At 42.4% G+C, this 19459-nt stretch overlaps 1 protein-coding gene across 13 annotated transcripts in view; it reads right to left on the bottom strand.

Moving 5' to 3' along the window:
* UNC13B (unc-13 homolog B) overlaps nt 1–19459 on the bottom strand; it is a 214608-nt gene that overhangs the window by 90418 nt on the left and 104731 nt on the right. For 5 of the 13 annotated variants that reach the window (XM_035309463.1, XM_035309458.1, XM_035309456.1 and 2 more), the window contains exons 2-3: nt 10863–13426; nt 5623–5645 (exon numbers count right to left, since the gene is read on the bottom strand). The exons of 7 other annotated variants lie outside the window; for them this stretch is intronic. In XM_035309463.1, the coding sequence (XP_035165354.1) occupies nt 5623–5645; nt 10863–13320 (2481 nt within the window). In that variant the 5' untranslated portion in view covers nt 13321–13426. The remainder of the gene's footprint in view (nt 1–5622; nt 5646–10862; nt 13427–19459) is intronic. One more of the 13 variants, XM_035309455.1, reaches the window with a different exon arrangement.

Raw genomic sequence — 19459 nt, 5'->3', positions numbered from 1 at the left:
CGATTAGAGAAGTGTTCAAACATTTACAACCAGAGGAAAGAGAGTTTACTGCGTAAGGGGAAAATGGACTATCTGTAACTGGAAGCATCTTTGTTCCAGCTTACAGCTCTTATATTCTCCTGCACACCTTGACAGAAAAGCTGGTTTCCAGCAGCAAAATATGATTAAGGAAGACACATGGCTAATATCTAATACTCCAACCTTGGCAGATAATCACATCTGCCAAGAGGCTGTAACTTCTACACAGTGAAAACAAAGTACCTCCAGCCATGGGATGTATAACCCGAGAATCATCACAATATAAAGGAATATCAGGAATGAGGCTCAAAGTATAGGCAAGATAAAAGAAGACAGCCCCCAAAGGTTCATTTTTTTTGATGCTGTGCTTTGGATGAGCTGTGCAACCTCGCGTTGTTCACATGTGTCAGACAAGGTCTCTCAAGAAAAGCAGAAATAACCAAGAAAAACAAGTTTCTGTTTGAGGTCTCAAAAACAAAGGCCCAAACTTCTTATTCATTATTTCTATAATTCCAGGGCCAGGCAGATCTGAAGACTACATATTTTTATTTATTTTAAACAGGCATGAGAAATATGACATATCCATAATTTCTGTGGGATCTCAAAGGCCTGCAGACCAGGTAGCTGCAGCCTGGACCCACGGTCCAGCACTGCTGCACGTTTGCCCCATACCCAGAGCTGCACACCAGGCTCCAGGCTCTTTTACCTAGATGACTGACGTACACACACCTCCACTCCGGGCTGTGCTCCCCAAACCTCTCAGCCTGAAGCCTGCATTTCCTCCAGAGGAACTTGGCTCAACTGCAGGTCAAGAAAGTAAATTTTGTGAAGCAAACACAACCAGATCCTTCAGCACACAAACGAGAGAACACCCCTAACTTTGAACACTTGGAAGAGCTGAAACAAGAAAGCAATCATCAAACGGAGCGATGTTTCGTACTGGCCTGAGCTTGACAGATCATAAATAGCAAGGGCAATGCTGCAGCTCTGAGCCCACAAGAGTATCAAGAACTATTTTCAAGGAAAAAAGATTGAGCTCTGTTATTTGAGCAACAACCATTTCCTAAGGCAACTGAGAGTCAACAGAGAATGGCAGAGAACACATATGGGGAAGGGCAGAAAGCGCGATCAGGAAATGAACTTCCCTCACCCAGATTTTGACAAATGCAAAGTAAAAATGCTGGGAGTCCAGATAAACTGCACTTCTGCTCATTTATCTTCATTACTTTTGCCAGGCATTTCAGACATGTAAATAAAAAGAAAACAAGAGAAGAGGAAGAACTTCTGTAGTGGCGAGATTAAATAAAAATCACCAAGGTAAAACAGAAAAAAAAAAAAAAAAAAAAAAAAAAGAGCTTTTGGTAAGTGACAATATTGATGTAGGGCCAAAGCAGGTGATGGCTGTGTAGAAAGAAGAGTTATCACCAGACGAACAAAAATAAAGAGGTTAATTTGCTCCAGGCAGCATTCTCGCTGGAGAAACTCTAAGGGAACCAGCACCTCATATCCATCAAACGAGGGCTGATGCCTTAAGACTAGGGAAGAGCCAATGCAGTACCCACAGCTAAGGCATGGGGAGAGGAGGAAGGAAATGTGATCCAGACCAGCACAGGCTCATTATTGGCTTCAACAGCTTGAAATACTTAGTAGCAAACACGAAGGGAAGAATTAATATGGAGGTAAGGAAAAAGGCAAATAAGGAAAACAGGGGAAAAAATACCATACATGGAACACTAGTTTTAGAAAACATCAATTTGGGTTTGACAAAGCAACCATTTTTCTTTAGAGCACAAAAAGACTTACCAACCAAATTTCCATTTCAACAAAAAAGCTTTGATGAAACGCCATGTGACATTAATAAGGCTGGATAAGCTAAGAAGGAGTAGGGGAGCTTTACGGTGCGTAAACAAGTAACTAGCTGAGCCATGGACAACGCAATAAGGAAGCTAGTGGGAGTAAGGACCTGCTGATAAAATCTGGTGATGACAAATATGGGAGAATTATCAATACAGAACAGAACTCAGACCTTGATGGAAAAAAAAATTGATGACGCTGAAGGTTGGAACAACAGATTAAATATGGTAGAAATAGGTTTTGGTGCTCTGACATTTCTGATGTGAATTCTACTGCACACAAGGGGTCCCTCAGTAGAGGAACAGCAGGTGAAAGCAGACTTGAGTTCTAGTCATCGCACCGTGGCCATGAGCCACTATGATACAGTCATGTAAGGAGGGAATATCATCTATAGAGGATATCCGCTGAAACATCTCCATAGAAATAAAAGCATAAATACCACTGTACAGTTCTGGCAAGACTCCTTCACAAAGGCATGTACAATCTTATTCTATATCAAAGTAAAAAGAATTTACATAAAAATGGCAAAACCAGTGTGACAATAAAAAGACAATAATGTAAGAATAGAATGAGACAAACCACTTACAAAATGAACCTGTTTCTGTGATTATTCAGTGGAGGAGATAACATACAGCATGGAAGAAATTAGGCTAAATAAAAGTGGGGGGGTGAACATTAGGTGTTTAACCATGACAGTCCTGCAGTAACCTTTCAAAAGGAAATGTAGACACCAAATCTAACCATTTTCAAAGAAGAAAGATGGACAATTTATGTAGGAGATAATGGCAATATTACACATTGCCAAAGGACTACCATGCACCAAGAAGCCCTCTGTTGTCCCCTGTGGCACTGATGTATACAGCTGAAGAACCAGAGGCCTCATTACCTGCAAGTGTTGGCATGCAGATTAACAGGGTGCAGGCACCTCCAGGAGTGCCAGTTAAACAAATCAATCCATAGTTTATATCCCTGTTATAGGCAGGAACATTGTAGACATTCCTCTTTGCTTGAAGGCACACTGCAATGTTGTTTAGGTGGAATTGCTGTAGCTGGGGAGTTTCCCACCTTTGAAAGCAGCACTTGCTGCAGGACACAGGAGGGCTCCAGGAGCTGCTCTGGGTCTTGTCACCAGCCACACATCTGCCCAAGTCTAGCCCAAGACAACAGCCAGGCTCACTTTGAGCCTAGGCAAACAGAGAAAATGTTGAGAAAGATGCAAAGAACATCTGGACGCAAAGAACACCTGAAACATCTATGAGTTTGTTGATTTGTTTTTTTAACACTGTCCTTCCCAAAGCTAATGGAAAGGCGATGTTGACACATTTAACACCTAGACATGCACATGCTACAGAGAAAGTAATTCTATGGATGGCTTCTACTTCACTTCTCTGAACTGTTGTGTCACTGGATCTCTCTTTCAAGCAGCCAGACCAGCCTGAATCAGGATTTTTTTTTTTCCCCTGATCTCCAGTAAGCACTAAAGAGATGGAGCAACAAATGTAAACAAAACTGACCATCACCTCTCTATTCAGTTTTTGTATTTCTGCTGTTGATGGATGACAGTTTAACACCCACTTCCAACAAATGTCTTCAGCCATGGAAGTGCCTGTCACCCCTAGTAATGCAGCAGGTTAACTTGCAGGAAAGGATGCTGGAAAATCGTCTCCAAGTAATTACAGTTTCTTACCAACCAAGAGCTGCTTAGCCAAATCATGTCAGTGACAGCAGCATAAAATGAAATGGATTAAAAAGAGCATCTAAGGCACAGTATTCAGTCATAGGGAAGACAATGTTTACTGAAGCCTAAGAAGGCATCTAGTAGGAGTTTTGCTTATTCAGGAAAAGCAGCAGCCAAGATTACAAGTAATTTGAGAAGGTATTTAAAGCTGCAATTTGAAAATTTTGCAATTTACCTCATTCACAGGAAGATGTTTCAATGGAGAGAATAAACAAATATTTCTGTAGAAAAAAGTCCATAAAACAGAGGCGCAGCCAAAAAAAATCACCAAGTCTTCCTTTTGGAAGAACATCCCCAGATCTGTTAGCCAACTTCAAGACCACAAAGAAGTCTAAACACCTAACTTTCCATCACATATAAGTATTGTGTCTAGCATGTTGTCCTCTTACAGAAAGAGAGTTGGAAAGCATGGAAAGCTGCATTATTTCAACAGATAAGGAAAACAAATCAGTGACTTTTTATTTGTTTTGAAAATCACCGTAACTTGTTTTCAAATACCACACTTGGTTATTAAACCTCTGATACCTAAATTAGCTATAGATGAATCTGAATCAGGCAAAACCAACTGTTTCGCCATCTAAATTAAACTTCTAGTCAAGCTTAATTAGATCCTTTCTTCAAGGGTATTAGCAGAATCAGACTAAGCTAAATCATCCCAATTAAACTAGTTGGTCTTGTGGTTCGATGTCTTTATTGATTCAAGCATGCTGCATTTTACATGGATCCAAAGCTGCAACAAGCAGAAGGATTATTTCAACATCGCTGCATTCAGCAACAACATCAATTTAAAAAATGACTCCTTCCACCTGATGAATCTTCCAGTACTAGTTTCCACCCGACAGATGAGTTGTCTACAGGAGACTGCAATATTTCTGCACCAAAGCCAGAAGAGGACAGAATTTGTCACCAGTCCCAGATATGTCTGCACTTCCAATAAAGCGCTAATGGATGGACATTTGCCAATAAGAATGATACAAACCTCTTGATACACAGGCCAATAAAGGTTAGAAATGAGAAATCATCAAACTCAATGGATAGGATCTACATGGAAGCCAAAAAGCCACACAGTGTTCAGTCTGCTCCAGGAAGGTAATTTAGTCTGATCCATACAGCTAAGGGAGAGAGACACGCAGTGGGCACCTAATCCATGCAGCATAAGTTCAAGATAATAAAAAAAGTAAACTGAGAATTTAACAGCCAGAACTTTCTCTACATGAGATACAGTCACAAACACAAATTAAGATGTTACACAGCAGCCAACAAAAAATTATGTGGATCCTCTTAGAAGGAAGGAGTTATTTGTTGCCCTCAGGCTGCCCACACAACTGAGCACCACAAGCGGAGAGGCAACAGGTCCAAGACTGGAGAGGCAATTAATACCTACAGCTGATAATTAGCTAGTTATCTAAGTATCTATTAGCTAGTTAGCTAATTATCTGATATTAGCTGATAATACAGCTAATGCCTACCTTCGAGCACTGCCCTGCTCAAAGCAAAGTGCAGCCCGGAGCTAAAATGGCATGGCATCTGCAGCAGACACCTCCAGCACCCATAGCCTCACTTAATCTCAATATGACAGCCCATAATTGTACTTTTGGCTTTGATTACTGTAAGCATACAAAACAATTAGTGATGGAATGAAATAACGCAACTGAGGAATAATGCAAAATGGGGAAATGCTTGGTTTAAGCAAGATTCATAAAGAGGAGGACTGGAAAAGACAAAACAAACCATTCGTACTCTGCACATGGTGCCTCTGCACACTAGGTGCACCCCACAGAGCACTGAAGGGTGAACACCACTAGAAGCATTCATGTTGTCTCTTTGTACAAGGTACTACGCACTGAACAGACTCTTAACTCAAACACAGTGTTCACATTTCCTCTGATAACCATAACATGCTAAACTTAATCTCAGCGCCGCAGGTGGAGCAATTGGTTACATGAAGACAAAGCATGCACACACAGGAGTTTCAGAAAGAGATGCTGGTTAGAAGGGACAACATGTACAACCTGGAGCTCTCCTCTACCTCCTTCTGTGAAGAAAAAAGAGAGAAGAAGGAGAGGAACAAAAGTTAATAGACAGGATTTCTGCCGTGAGCTCTGTAAAGTGATTTCAGAAAGTGGGGTAAACATTTGCTGCGAGTTGATAAAACATTTGTGCAGCACCGAGTTCTCCATGTGCTTCCCAGGACATACACCAGTTAATCTCTATGAATTAATCTCTCAAGTTAACTCTGATCAAATTTCACCCATAACTGCACATGCATCAGAACATACGGTTCTGAGAGCTGATTTTTACAGAGTTACAGTTCCTGTTTTTATTAACTCAAGAATTTTAAGTAATCTTAATACAGCATTAGAGGTGCCATTTACCACAATTGAGAGGGAACCTGTATTTAAAACAAAGAGGAACAGATTTGTTCCTCCTTTCCCCCCAGAGTACATCTACTATTTGCATTTGAAGCATCCCCCTTCCTTCCCTCCTCGCCCCCTGTACATTTTGCCCGTGACGAGGAAACTGGCTGCTCCCACGGAACACATTTTGCTTTTGCAAATACCATAATGCAAGGAGATATTTTCTGGCTTTATAAATCTAGGCAATTCTCCTCTGAGAAAAACTCCAGAAGCCTCCTACACTAAATCTCATGTTTATGGATAGGCAATTTCAAGGCTAGTAAAGTTATATGGGAGTCATACTCAAACTTCCGGTGGAGACGTGGTCTCTTGTAAGCCTTCCAATCAGGTAACTCTGCATCCGCACAGAAGAGTCATATTACTCATTTGCTAATGAAAGATGGCAGAGAATAAAAGTCTTCATGGCAACGGGGGCCACTCAGACGGGTTTAAAAGCTAAAATAAGTTTTCAAAGTTGCTCCCTGTTCGGGTGTAATTACACACATGCAATCACTAAGACAGGAAAACAGAGAAGCTATTTTAACTCAATCACTAAGGAGAAGTCAAATTTCTTCAGCAAATGAAGTGGGGGATTGTAGCTAAAATAAAAGCCCTACTTTCCTCCTTAAGACATGCCTTCATGGACCCTCAGCAGGAGCACCACCTTTCAGTGGTGCTCAGTGCCAGGACAAGGGCCAATGGGTGCAAACTGGAGCACAGGAGGTTCCCTCTGAGCATCAGGAAGCATTTCTGTGCTATGTGGGTGGCAGAGCACCAGCACAGGTGGCCCAGAGAGGCTGTGGGGCCTCCCTCCTTGGAGATCTTCAAAAGCCACCTGGACTGGGCCTGGGCACCCTGCTCTGGGCGTCCCTGCTTGGGCAGGGGTTGGACCAGAGGGACCCAGAGCCCACCTCAGCTATCCTGGGATTCTGTGAAAGCCCCTAGACCACCCTGCAGGCCTCTCGTTCGTGAGCCAATGGAGGATAAAACACAAGCAGCAGCACTCTGCTGTCTTCTGTGTAACAGCCATGTTTTGCCAGTCAGCTCCACACAAACCTGCAGGCCTGGAGAAGCTGAGGAAACTTGGGGTCCATCCCAGACTCAGCCAGGAACATGCATTTTTGGGCACAGACATTCCTGACTGTTCCCTTCTAAAATAACTTTCTACCCCATCCTCTTGCCTGTGCCTTTCTATTAAGCAAAACCGTCTCAGCTAGGCAGCCCCATTCCACTTCAAGTCCTTTTTGTCCCTCTCTTCAGCAATCTCCCCAGGCACTACAAACCCAAGCCCATCCTCTCTTGGCTTGGTCCCTTTGGTTGTCTCAGTGTGTCCCAGGCAGCTCCAGACTTCCCTCATCCTTGGGCCTCATCTCCTTTTGAACCAGATTCCTTCCCAGTACCTCCGGAGCCTGTGAAGTCTCTGAGTGCAGAGGATGGAGAAGGCCTGGGCTCACTGCCACTCAGGTCTGCCATGGCTCCGTCGTGCTGAGCAGGGAAAACCCAATTTTAGTCCCTGGCTGGAAAACACTGGAGACAGATGGAGTGCAACAGCTGAACTGCAGCAAGTTACCAGCGAGCATACGCAAACTACACATTTTTCAAAGGCTTATTCACTTCATTTATTTGGGGGTGGTTTTCCACAAATAAACCCTTGACAAAGACCTACCACTGCCAAATTTTAAGGTCAGAGGGCACTACAGCTTCTTAAATACAAGTCAAGCTAATTTTGATACAAGCACAGCAATGAATCTTGTGTTAGACTTGTTTTTTTGGAAATACTGGATTAGCTTGGCTTAGATTCACCTATGTATCTTTGACTTCTGAGCCCCTTCAGTTTAAAGCTGCTACGGACAGTTTCATGCTACATAACATTTGGCAAAGCTCAGAGCCACTTTAGGCAAAGATTGAAAATCTTCCGATAACACCCCCTTACAGGTGGTGTGCTCACAGCATCTTCAACAGTGACTAACCTGGTTAATCCCGAATAATAGAATTATTTCACCATTCCACTTCTGAGCATTTAATTTACATCTACAAAAAATCTGTCATTTCAGGATGGTGGGTGTTATTGTTGTTGTTTTTTTATTGTTGTTTATTTAAGAGAAAAAAAAAAAAAAAAAAAAAAAAACATAAGTCAAACCATCTTTACCTAATTTGATTTTTTTTCCCCCTTCCAAATTAAAACTTAAAAAGCTTACTCATATTTTCAGGGGATATTTTAGTTTCTTTTTTGACTTCAAATTAAATACAACTATTTACATACATCTGCTAACTTCTAAATTGTTCTGGTAATTTGCATCTGTGTACAACTATAAATAATTTAAACCTTTATGCCAGTGCATCATCTCTGATTCACCAAAACACACAGACTTACTAACACCTTCAAAGTTATCATCTATTCCTTTGCCACATCCTTTTGCCAAGCACATTTAATAAAATACCCTGAACTTGAACTTTCAGTCGAGCGTAATTAAGACAGTTCAGGCGGTTCAGGCTCAGAACCAAAAAGACAGCAGACAGGTTTTTTTCAGAGTTTTCAGTGGACCTGACCCAGGACTTAAAAGCACATTAAGAACTAATTAATATCTTTAAAGTCGGACATATACAGGCATCTGCAGCTGGGAAAAACAATACCACCCTTTTGTTGCACTCACAGTTTGATGCTTTTTCCAAAGGAAGAAAACAAGAGCTTGGCCCAAACTTACTTCAGATTGAGTACAACTCAAACAAAATTGTTGCTTCACTTCCTCAGAAAATGCATGCCAAAACAACCCTATTTCAAACTGAATGATTGTATGATTAATTTGTCCTGCTCTACAGCCCTTGGCAAGGCTGACATCCTTCCTCTCACTCAAGCTACTGCCAAGAGGTTACTTACCCACTGCCTTTCTCTGCCCGCTTGCTCCATCCTCTGCTAGCACTACTGTTTTGATGATGCCCTGCTGTACCTCCTTCTCCAGACAGGGTGCTCTTCCTTCCCAGCTTCCCTGCCTTGCCCCGATGGTCTGGCTGCTTTGCTACCTAACCTCTCCTCCAGTTTTTTTTTTTCTTTGTTTGTTTTCCCAAGCTCTCCCTCCTTTCTCATCCTTTTGTCATTTTTTTCCAATACATTTGACTCTTTTGGACTCTCCCAGTCTCTCAAAGCACATTTCCTACACCATGATTTCATCCCATGCTTACTGGTGTAACCTCAGGTGTCACATCAACCACATAGATATGCCTTTACATGAGAATCACACAAACATCAACTCTTCACATAGGAAAACTGAACAAAGGAGGCTCAGGATGCCAATCCACACTGGAACCAGATTTAAGACACTGAAGTCCAGCTGTAATCATTATCTTCCTCACTGTTTTGGCTACTTCTTGCCCTGTGAACATGCCTGTACTGCTCAAACTCTGCTGAAACAAGCAGTCTCCTCTCACAGTTGGTGAAGCCTCAGAAATAGTTGATTCTTTTGCTGATTTGTGGCAAAAGCTAACCCAAACCACTGCCTGCTTCCCAGGTCTTAAAATGAGGACAGGACTAACTTTTCTAAATGGAAAAATAGGTCAGTTTGATCTTTACTATCTATAATTGAGTGATTTGAACATTCCCTTGAAAAATAAAAATAGGTATACATCTGTGCCAAGCCTGAAAGAAATCCTAGTGCTTGACTCATTAAAAACCTATTGTTTGAATTAACTACATAAGGACCTCACATAAAATAGGAAAGTGAAGAGATGATTACACGTTTTATGATCTGCATAACTGAGAAGGCCACTAGCACAGAAGTCAAATACGTATTGTTTCTTCAGTAAAAGCACAGTAACTGGAAAAAACACTCAGAGCAAGGCAACTTTTACAATAGGAAAAAGAGCACGGATTATTCTTTCATAATTGTAATACGAAAAGTGAACAAAATATTTGATGCAAATATTTGAGGCTTCAAATAAGGAAATGAAGATTGCAAATTGTAGTTCCAGCATCCACCACTCCTGAAACCATCAAGCCTCTTCCCTTAACTGTGTAGTGATTTTGACAGAGATGCCACTGAGAAAGTCATCTTATGGCCTGGAGCGGGAGCAGGCAGATGGACCTAGATTTCAACGTTAGATTTGGTTTCACCAAATCAAGGCCTATCAAATCACAGCCCCTCAAAGCACGTTGGTCATTTCCATCTTCCATGTCCTCAGGAGGGGTTAATCAGCACTGCTCCACTGCTGCATCAGCTCTCACCTGTGGTGGTCAAACACCTCTTTATCTGTACTGGTAATAAGGAATGTAACTCCATAGAAATGGAATATTATCTCATGGGCAAGTTACAGAAATAATATGAAAACACAGGCCTCAACTTTTATATATATATATATATATAATTATAATTATTTATTTTTGTTTTTAAGGTCTCTACTAGGAAAACATCTAGCGGCAATTAACACCAAGAACTCCCACTTCGTGATGGAGCCACTTGAAGTCTGGAACCACTCAACTCCTAAAACTGCAAATCCAGCTACTTATAGCTCAAATGCACACTTAGTTATCACATCTTAACTATTATATTTAACGAGGAACCAAGTCACGAATTATGATGAAAACCCCTAACACCTGCTATTTTGACGATGCATTGCAAATCTCCCTCCCTCCCCCTCTCTCAAAAAAAGTGAAACTTCCTAATTTGCATTCCACTGTGTTGTACAACAAATTTAAGGCTTTTTTTTTGGTCAGTACTATCATACAGTGCATGCAATTGCTCTCATAATCACCTCCTAAGATAGTTCTAATAAACTGTTCACCTGCAGAGTGAGGTGTTGGCTACTGGCTGCACAAGATACCTGATTTTGATATCTCTTTAAAAACATTTATTTTAGTTTACCTGAATTTGTCTCCTCAGCAGAAATCCAGTTTCCTTCCTGTGCTAATTCTTTTAAGAGTCTCCTACGCATTTGTCTCTTTTCCCTTAGCACATTTTTGAAATTGTTGATGCATTTGTTCAGGTAGATGGTCTCAGCGCACACCTTTTCAAGGCTCATGGGTCTGCACTCCTTTCCTTGCTCAGGCAGAGAGCTCGCATCTATTCCAATCTCATCAGGAGGTGAGTGCTGCCCAGCAGGCATTTCAGAGTCCGATGACGGCATCAAACATGAAACAGGAGACTCACATGGAACTGAGGAAAGACTGGAAGGAATGAACTGCATTTGAGCAGATGCTTCGCTATTTGCAGTTGTGTTGGCCTGGCTCTCAGAGGACTGACTAGGAGGGGTTTCTGCAAAGTTGTCAGAGCTGCCACACATACCTGAACTGGTCAGCATGAGTGTATTGTCATCATCCATCTGTAAGCCACTGTCATTCTCCAGAAGCATTTCAGAATCACTTGTCTCCAGTTTGTTGAACACCACTTGCAGAGCAGACCTGAAGTGATGAATGGCTTTCCCAAGCTTATTAGTGTAAAACTTCATGTCTACAAGATCAATGTTATCCCGGGAATGGTCAAGGAAATACTGGGAATTTTCCAGGACATCCCTAAAGACCTGATCAGTTGGATCTTGATCATTCAGGTCCATTTGGATCATATCTTTCAAGCTGTCACTACTATCAGCCATTTCATCTGTTGTGTGATCATAGCTAATGGTTGTCACCCCGCTAGAAACATCTTCCCTTTGAGTATCAACTTTCTCCACACTGGTAAATTTGCACGGGGTATCACAGTCTCTTTCAATTCGTTCTGCAGTTATCCTCTCATCTTGATCTAGAAGGGAAGAGCCATTCTCAGTGCCACTCTCAGTATCATTCCTCTGTTCACTTCCAGTGCCGGAAGCACACGTCTGGCTTGCACGACCCAAAGACTCTGATGAATGGGAATCATTTCCATCACTTGGTTTGGCCAAACCAGTCACCTGTGGATTTTGTAGAGGTTCACAAAGGGCCTTGTAAAAGTCACTCTCACGTGAAGGCTGCTCACTGCAACTTACTGTTTGTGCTCCCTTCCCAGTTTCAGGTACCAAGTTGCTTTTCTTAGTCAAGGTTGACTTCTGCACAGAATCACAACTCTCCTCTGTGCTCTGTGCTTTTCTGCTCGTGCTTTTATACTTAACCTGGCACGAGTCAGCTCGAAGATGCCCAGCTCCATCAGTTCTCTGAGAAGCATCAAGATTCAGCGAGTTGCGATGATTTTTCTTCAAGCCAGACTGAGAAGAGACAGACTCTGCTTTGCGGCCCCTCTGGACATTTTGCCGCTTTTGCTCGTCACTCGTAGCAATTCGGACCCCTGAGCTTTGCAGAAGAACAGATTTCTGTAAAATAAAGTCTCTCTGTTCACAATTGACGAGTTTCACAACCGCCGGTCTTGGTGTTAGAGGCTTGCCTGTACCAATATCTGACCTATAAGCATCTTTTATATACTTACTGCATTGGATACCGTTGAAACAGTGATATTCAGACAAGAAGCTGCAGATAAGCTCTACTGTGTTTTCACCATCTTTTTCTGGAATGCCATAAAAATATAATACTGGTTCTTCCTTGTGTACCTCCCTGTTTGGCTCCTGAGTGTGTGTACTCGAGGTTTTGGCAGTGGAACCACTTTGCAGGCCTTCTATCTCACTCAAGACTGTATCCACACAGCTGGAGACTTCATCCACAGAGCCTTTTATCAAGGTGAGGTGCTGCCGGAGCTCTGCAATCTCTGTCTGGATGCGACTTATTCCCTGAAGCTCTTTAACGATGTAATCAACCACATCAGCTGAGCGATCTCTTGACTGCCGTCTACGGCTCTTGTATGCAGCAGGCTTTTCCTGAGGAAAGCACCCTTGCCTTTCAGCTATCTCTCTCCAGCTCATTGTGATGCTGAGGGAAGAAAGGTCCTGCCCCTCAGATACTCTACCCTTTCTTTCAGAAGAAGTCTGCGTCGTACCATCAGAAGAATTTCCTTCCGAGTCCTTCTTGTTCTGTTGAACTGAGCACGGTATTTTCACATAACCATCCCAGTTCAGTTCCACCTCACCAACACACACTTCACTCGTGCCCTTGGAATCATGCTCTCCATCCTGATGGAAGTCCCCTCCAGCAGTGGAAAATTCGGTGCTGGCAGAGCTCCTCTTTATTCCACAGACAAACATGTCCGTTTCGATCTCTACCGGGGAGAGCTGGCAGTGATGAGCGTGGCTCGGATTCTCATCTACCTGGCCTTGAAGAAGCCGCTTCATTTTGTCCCGCAGGAACAGATGGAGTCTTTGCTTCCGGAATTGCTTCCTGGCCCACAATTTTACAACAGGTTTTCTGTGCAGAAACGCAATTTCATTTTCTTGCTTTTTCAATCTACTTCTAGCAAACATCATCAGCAGCTGCACCTGAGTTTTTCATAGTGCTACAAGCTGCACAAGCACACATCAATCACTTCCCAATGCACAACTCACATCCAGTTTTTATTCTGTCATGAAGCAGCTACCAAAAGAGGGGAGAAAAGATTACAGTTTGGTTCAGATAGAAATAGCCAAAGTAACTTAAGCAGATTTAAAAAAAAAAAAAAAAAGGAAAGCATCCACTTCAAAGCAGGCAGAAAGATGTACTAAGTAAAGTGTACAGCCATCACCTTGGTTTTGGCCACCTCCCCAGATCAGACCCTTCTTTGCAGAAAGAACTGTTCCTCACTCCTCCTCCTGCCCAGGAAATATAAAGAGAACGAAGACCAATTCTGTGGCCATTCCTTTATAGTACCAAGCTTGCAAGTTCCTCTAAACTGAGATCCCCACAAAGGTGTGCTTTGTGATGGAATTACCCCCCTGAATACAGGATTCTGACAATTATTAAGGGTTTAATCCCTGCACATTTCCTTTCGGTCCATCCACATTCTTCATCCTTTCTTGATTAAAACCAAAGCAGAAATCAAATTTTAGTTGGCTCAGCACCAGCTATCCCACAGGAACTGTACAGAGTCATGCAAAGGGGCATGAAGACTGGATGACAGATTTTTAGTGTAAAACCTTTTTGCTATTTGAATATTTTAATCTTAATATTTTGCTCCTAAACACTAAAAAAAAATATATATAATCTCAAAGCTTACTGGCTCCCAAGCTAACCTGCAGTTAAATATGCCACACTCAGCATATGCACAAACAGGCTGAGCTGACAGCACAAAGATTCTGCACGTCACTTCTACTCCAACCCTCAAGATTTTGCAGTGGATCATTTTCCCAATTTAAATCGCCTCTGCAAAAGAGCAAAGAAAAAAAATACTATGCTACCTAATTAAAACTTTTGTGCGTCTTCACTGCTGTACATACTAAGCAGCACACAAACATCTTTTATTTCTCCAGAATGTCAGGCAGAGACCCTGACAGACATCCTCCTTGAGCCAAGGTGACTGGAGGACACCAGTGCCTTTGACATGCCAGTTTGGACTCGCTGCAGAAGCACACATTCTTTCTCATGTTCTTGTTTCATGGAAGATCTATAGCAGATGCCTTTAATTTTTCATTTTTGTAATTATCCAGTCCTTAAAAGTGACTTCCTTTTAAATTCACAATTACAACCAACATCACATGCAAAGGCTTACTGCCGCATTGAAAGGAATAGACACAGGGTTTCTAGTCTTAAAACAGCTAAACCAAGAATAAGGTTCATGTCAACATGCTTTTCTCTTGCTCCATTCTCACCCTCCTTTGAGGCCCTGGTTTCCATGGCATGGTCTTTGCAACCCCAAAATCTTCTGCAGAGTTGGTGGTGCGTTGTCCCAGCAGCACCCACTAGTGAGGGCTGGACCAGGTGCTGAGCCCAAGTGTTTCACATTCTCATGCTAAGCAGAGGACTGAACACCACCATATGTCTGTCTGCACTGAATTATGCCTTTGCCTAAGGACCAACAAGCTCCCTCCAAGCCTTTTCACTGCCCAAGGGCCAGCTCCAGAGTTCACAGAAGCATTTAGCAGGTGCCTCTTTCAGAGGTGAAACAGCAATCCCCATTTCAGAAGATTAATTCAAGGCTTGTACACCTGCACTGACCCCAAGCTGCTGAAGAACAGAAGCCCTTTCTCTAACAATTCCTCCAGTTCTGCCTGACAGCCATTTGCAATATCGCCAGCATTTTGCTGCCAGTGAGCATTTTCATCCTGGTGAAAATTTTGTTTTTATAGTTGTCGTTTCTCTTTGAGGGCTGGGAAGAAAAGAAAGGCTTTTGATCTGGAGGAGACGGCACTTCCAAATAACAATTTCTATAATCAGAGCTAATTAACATGCCATAACAGAGTCTGCATCTGTGCTTCAGGCTTAAGCCCCATTATCCAGTATCTCAAATGAACTTCCATACCTGCCCTTACGCAAGTTAAACAAATTCCCCATTGTTTTGTAAGCTTCTTAAAGAAATCAAGTTTTGATTTTATACAAATTTTCAGGTCATTAGTCCATAAAGATCAGTTTTTTGTTTTATTTCATTTTTAGTATCTCTTATCTAACTAATCCCTCACAGAACAGGGTTGACCTAAGACATATCTGCTCAGGCTATCTTCTTCCACTACTTAAACAATTTACCTTTCCACTTGACAGGCTAACTGGTTATTAATGCCAGAAAAACAGTTCTGTGTCAATATTAAGAAGTGAGCCTTCAGAGAACAAGCACCTGAAGTCAGCGGCACCCTGGAAGAAGAGATCTGCAGCTGTGGCGTCCTGCATGCGTTGCTTGAGGGTAGCTAGCAGAGATGCTCATTGCAAATATTTTCCAGCATATCCAACCCTCAATGCTAGGAAAAAAGCCTACACATGCTTGTGCAAGGACTCCCTTGGAAAGCTCAGCATTCGTCACGCTTCCTTCTGTATGCAGCTTTCAACGCACCAGAGGGGCTTAATGATCATTTTAGTTTAAAAAAAGAAATCAAGCTGAAGTTCACTCTCGGTTCTTTTGTCTGCTCAAACTCTTGACAGCAGCAGTTTGTTACAGAGGATGCTTTTTCCTGTTGAACAGGCTCACAGGACTGCAGCCGTTGCAAAGCAGGCAGCTCAATGCAAATGCTACAAAGCTTTTTTTGTGCACAAACACACATACCCACATACACCTATTTCATTAGAGACTTCCAAAAAACGACAACTTTGATTACAAATACCAGCACTACCTTTCCAGCTTGTCCCAAGAGGGACGGAAACTGCTCCCCTCAAGTCTGGGAACAAGACCAGAACAGAGCACGAGGACACTGGCAAAGCCTCTCCACCTCTCTGTACAGTGGGTGGAAGTGAACAGAAATCTCTCTGCTTCCATCAAAGAGCAAAACACTGCCAATTATAAGAAATAAGCCAACAAGCAGGTAAGAGAATCACCTGCTTCCCTCCTCCTCCCTACCATGGGTGCATTTCCCTGTTCCCTTCCTGCTGACCCAAAGCAGGCATTCTGCAGTGACCTGTCCCCTGTAAAGGTTCCTTATTTCTTTAATGTTGGTTGTGTTAGGGTCATGCTCCCTTTAGCACAGACAGAGTGACACTGAAAGCTTAATAGAGGTTCAGCCAAAAATATATATATATCTCTATTTTGATGCAAATCCTCACTGAAGTCTTTTTCTCTTCCAGAATCACTTCAGAAATCATACTATCATATAACAAGAAATCACATGTTTAAATAAAGAATATTTTCATCCTGATATCCTGCCAGATACTGCAAGCCCTCACACAAACTTTGTTCTGATTGCATTTTTAGCAGCCATTTTTCTCCAGAACTCACAGCTTAGCCCAGGTGTCTCTGGGTGGGAAGGCTGAAGAGCAGCATGCACAGGTTCCACCATTTCTCCAACGTACAACTACACAAATGGAAGCCAAGCCCAAGCTAAGCAAGATATCACTGGCTTTCTTTGGGGATGTTTGTGTTGTCTTGTAATTTCCATGAGGATAAAATTGGCATCTTAAGATTTTAAAACTGGGGGAGGAGGAATGATGAACCAAACACTGCACAACTTACTACCTGGCCAGAGGTGACATTTCTGGAGTATCTTTGTAACACAGGAACAATAGTTAACATCTCCTCATCCTATGTTGGTTTGTGATCACAACAGGAACAAAAGCATGGCACGTCATCAACAATGAGTGACAAACAAGAACATGAGAAATCCCATGAAGGAATAAATTGCAGTTAGGAGATCTCTGCTTGACAATCTGGGATCAGTCACCCTTTACACTTACAGCACTCTCCACCAGAAGCTGCAAGCCACTCTGAACAGGGTGTTTGCTTCCATGACCCACTGGGCAAACATGGTTCCAAGCACAGGCAGCTTTGCAGTGCCTTTAGCACTGCCCCAGGCAGCAAAGAGCTGGCTGCAGTCAAGTGGAAGAAGAGGGAGTGAGAGCACAACTTATTTGTGTCCATTGAAGCTCTGCTAAAACAAAGCTAGTTTGTCTCTCTGCCAGCTCTCAGGTTTTCATCACAGTAAGGGAAATAGTGAGACACCTTTACCCCATACCATCATTAGAAGGTGCTAGTACACAAAGGTAGATGTGATGTTCATACTCAAAGGGGTATAAAAACAATTAGCCATGACCAAAAAGTACTTCACAGCACCTTCTCTGGCTATTGACTCACACCATCATGGCACTGAGTGAAGTCTTTTGGATCTGATTATATTTATAGTACCTTCCACACAGTGGTATTGTGTTACCTGTGTCAGCAATTACTATAGGAAAAGCAATAAAGTGACTGATAAATGGTCTTGTTACTTTATAAAAAAAAAACAAAAAAACATATAAACATGTAGAATAACACAAACCAAAATGCAGGACATTCTGGGAAAGGAGGTTTTGGCATCAGCAAGAGAAAGAATTCATGGCTAAGGCTACCATAGCAACATCGCCCCAGCACTCTGCATGCTGAAACATTGACTCTTCCTGGGAATATTACAGCATTTTTAAACACTTTAATTGCTTAAAGAATCCAAACAGCAAGGCTTCACAGAAATGCGCACGGTTACAGCCAGCTTTGCTGACGTTATGACTTCTGGAGGTGAGCATGCAATTTGCTAATTAACATGATTAGATTTAATTTTGGGATAGATCATAGCTAAACATGAAATTCATTGCTTGCTTCTGAGAATCAGTCTCTTTTCAAACCTTCTGATAATTAATAGAAACTAACTTCTGAGTCCTGGCATTGATTATTGGAATAAGAAGTTACAGGGCTGAGCAATCCTGTGCAAGGAACAGCAGGATTGGGGAACAAAATGTACTCCGAAAAATGTGCTCACCTCGGGGCATTTCTGTAAATGTAAGGTGCACAAGGCACACGTGGCACTTCACAGTGGACTATGGAGGAAATATATCCATACTATTGAAAAGACTGTAGTTTCAAAAGGATGAAAATAATCACACTCCCTTAGCAATCCTTTCACAGTCCCTTCAGAGCCCCATCGCCTGCCAAATCTCAGGCTGCGTTCTTGTTCAGGTGCTGCAGCACAAGCTGCAGAACTGCCTAACTGCATCCCAGCCCTGCCCGTAGGACTTTCTGAAATGTTCGAGCACTTCCACTGACGTGTTCCAGGTTTCATCTGTACATCCAAACAGATTTGTTTCAGTAAAACTGAGCAAAAATTGTGTCAAAACACTTCAATGCAGACATCCGTGAGGGCCAGCCTTCCTGCCTGTCACATTTCAGAAAAACACACTTGAATCCTTTCCAGAACAGCTTGATATATGAGAAGAGGGAAGGGGACAAAAGGTCAGATTTGGCAAGTCAGTAACCCTTACAGTGGAAAAAATGATCTGGGGAACACAACACATGGGCTGAATGAATTACACAGGTCTGCACCTCTCCCATCAGTTATTCCTTACCTTTTACGCAAAGCCATTAAACTGAGGCAAAAACACCTCAGAATAATATTTTGCTGTACCACCATGTTATTGATGTAGCTACAAAGTTAAGGAACTGTACAAATCACTAAGTATGAGGGTAAAAACTCACTAAAGTGTTGCAAGCATGTTCACCAGCATGAAAAATTTTGTTGAGAAACAGCATGAAATTAAACTAATGTAATTAAAGAGTGTCGCTGTATAGCAGAGTAAACAAATTGCACGCCCTGCTTTAACTCCTTGATAACCCCTACAAACACAGGAGACACCAAAAAAAAAAAAAACAGTTAAGTGCCTCAGCTTTCTGTAAAATGGAACTAATGTTGGTGTCCCTCCACTGGCATCACTTCTGTGAGCATGGATGGAGAGGGATTGCAATGTTTGGGTCTTTTAAGTGAAGCTGCCTTTGGAGCCCCCCCGGAGAGCTCCTAGGCACCAGGCAGTCCTGCTGTTCCTCAGGATGTGCTCATTCCCTGTGCAGCCACATCCTTTTAGCACAGCTTTTTCTGCAAGCTAGAAGCGGCAGTGGCTGGCACAGTTGCTGTAATAAAAGGGGTCTGTCATTACCTGGTAGCCAAGAAAGGAAGGCATCCAGAGACAGAGTCAAAGAAAGAGGAGTTGTCTCCGAGTGCCGAGAGAGGCACAGGCTGGAAGCTGCTGACC

The sequence above is a fragment of the Oxyura jamaicensis genome, chromosome Z, assembly GCF_011077185.1.
Source record: "Oxyura jamaicensis isolate SHBP4307 breed ruddy duck chromosome Z, BPBGC_Ojam_1.0, whole genome shotgun sequence".
Lineage (NCBI taxonomy): Eukaryota > Metazoa > Chordata > Aves > Anseriformes > Anatidae > Oxyura > Oxyura jamaicensis.
This window is presented reverse-complemented; position numbering and strand designations above follow the sequence as displayed.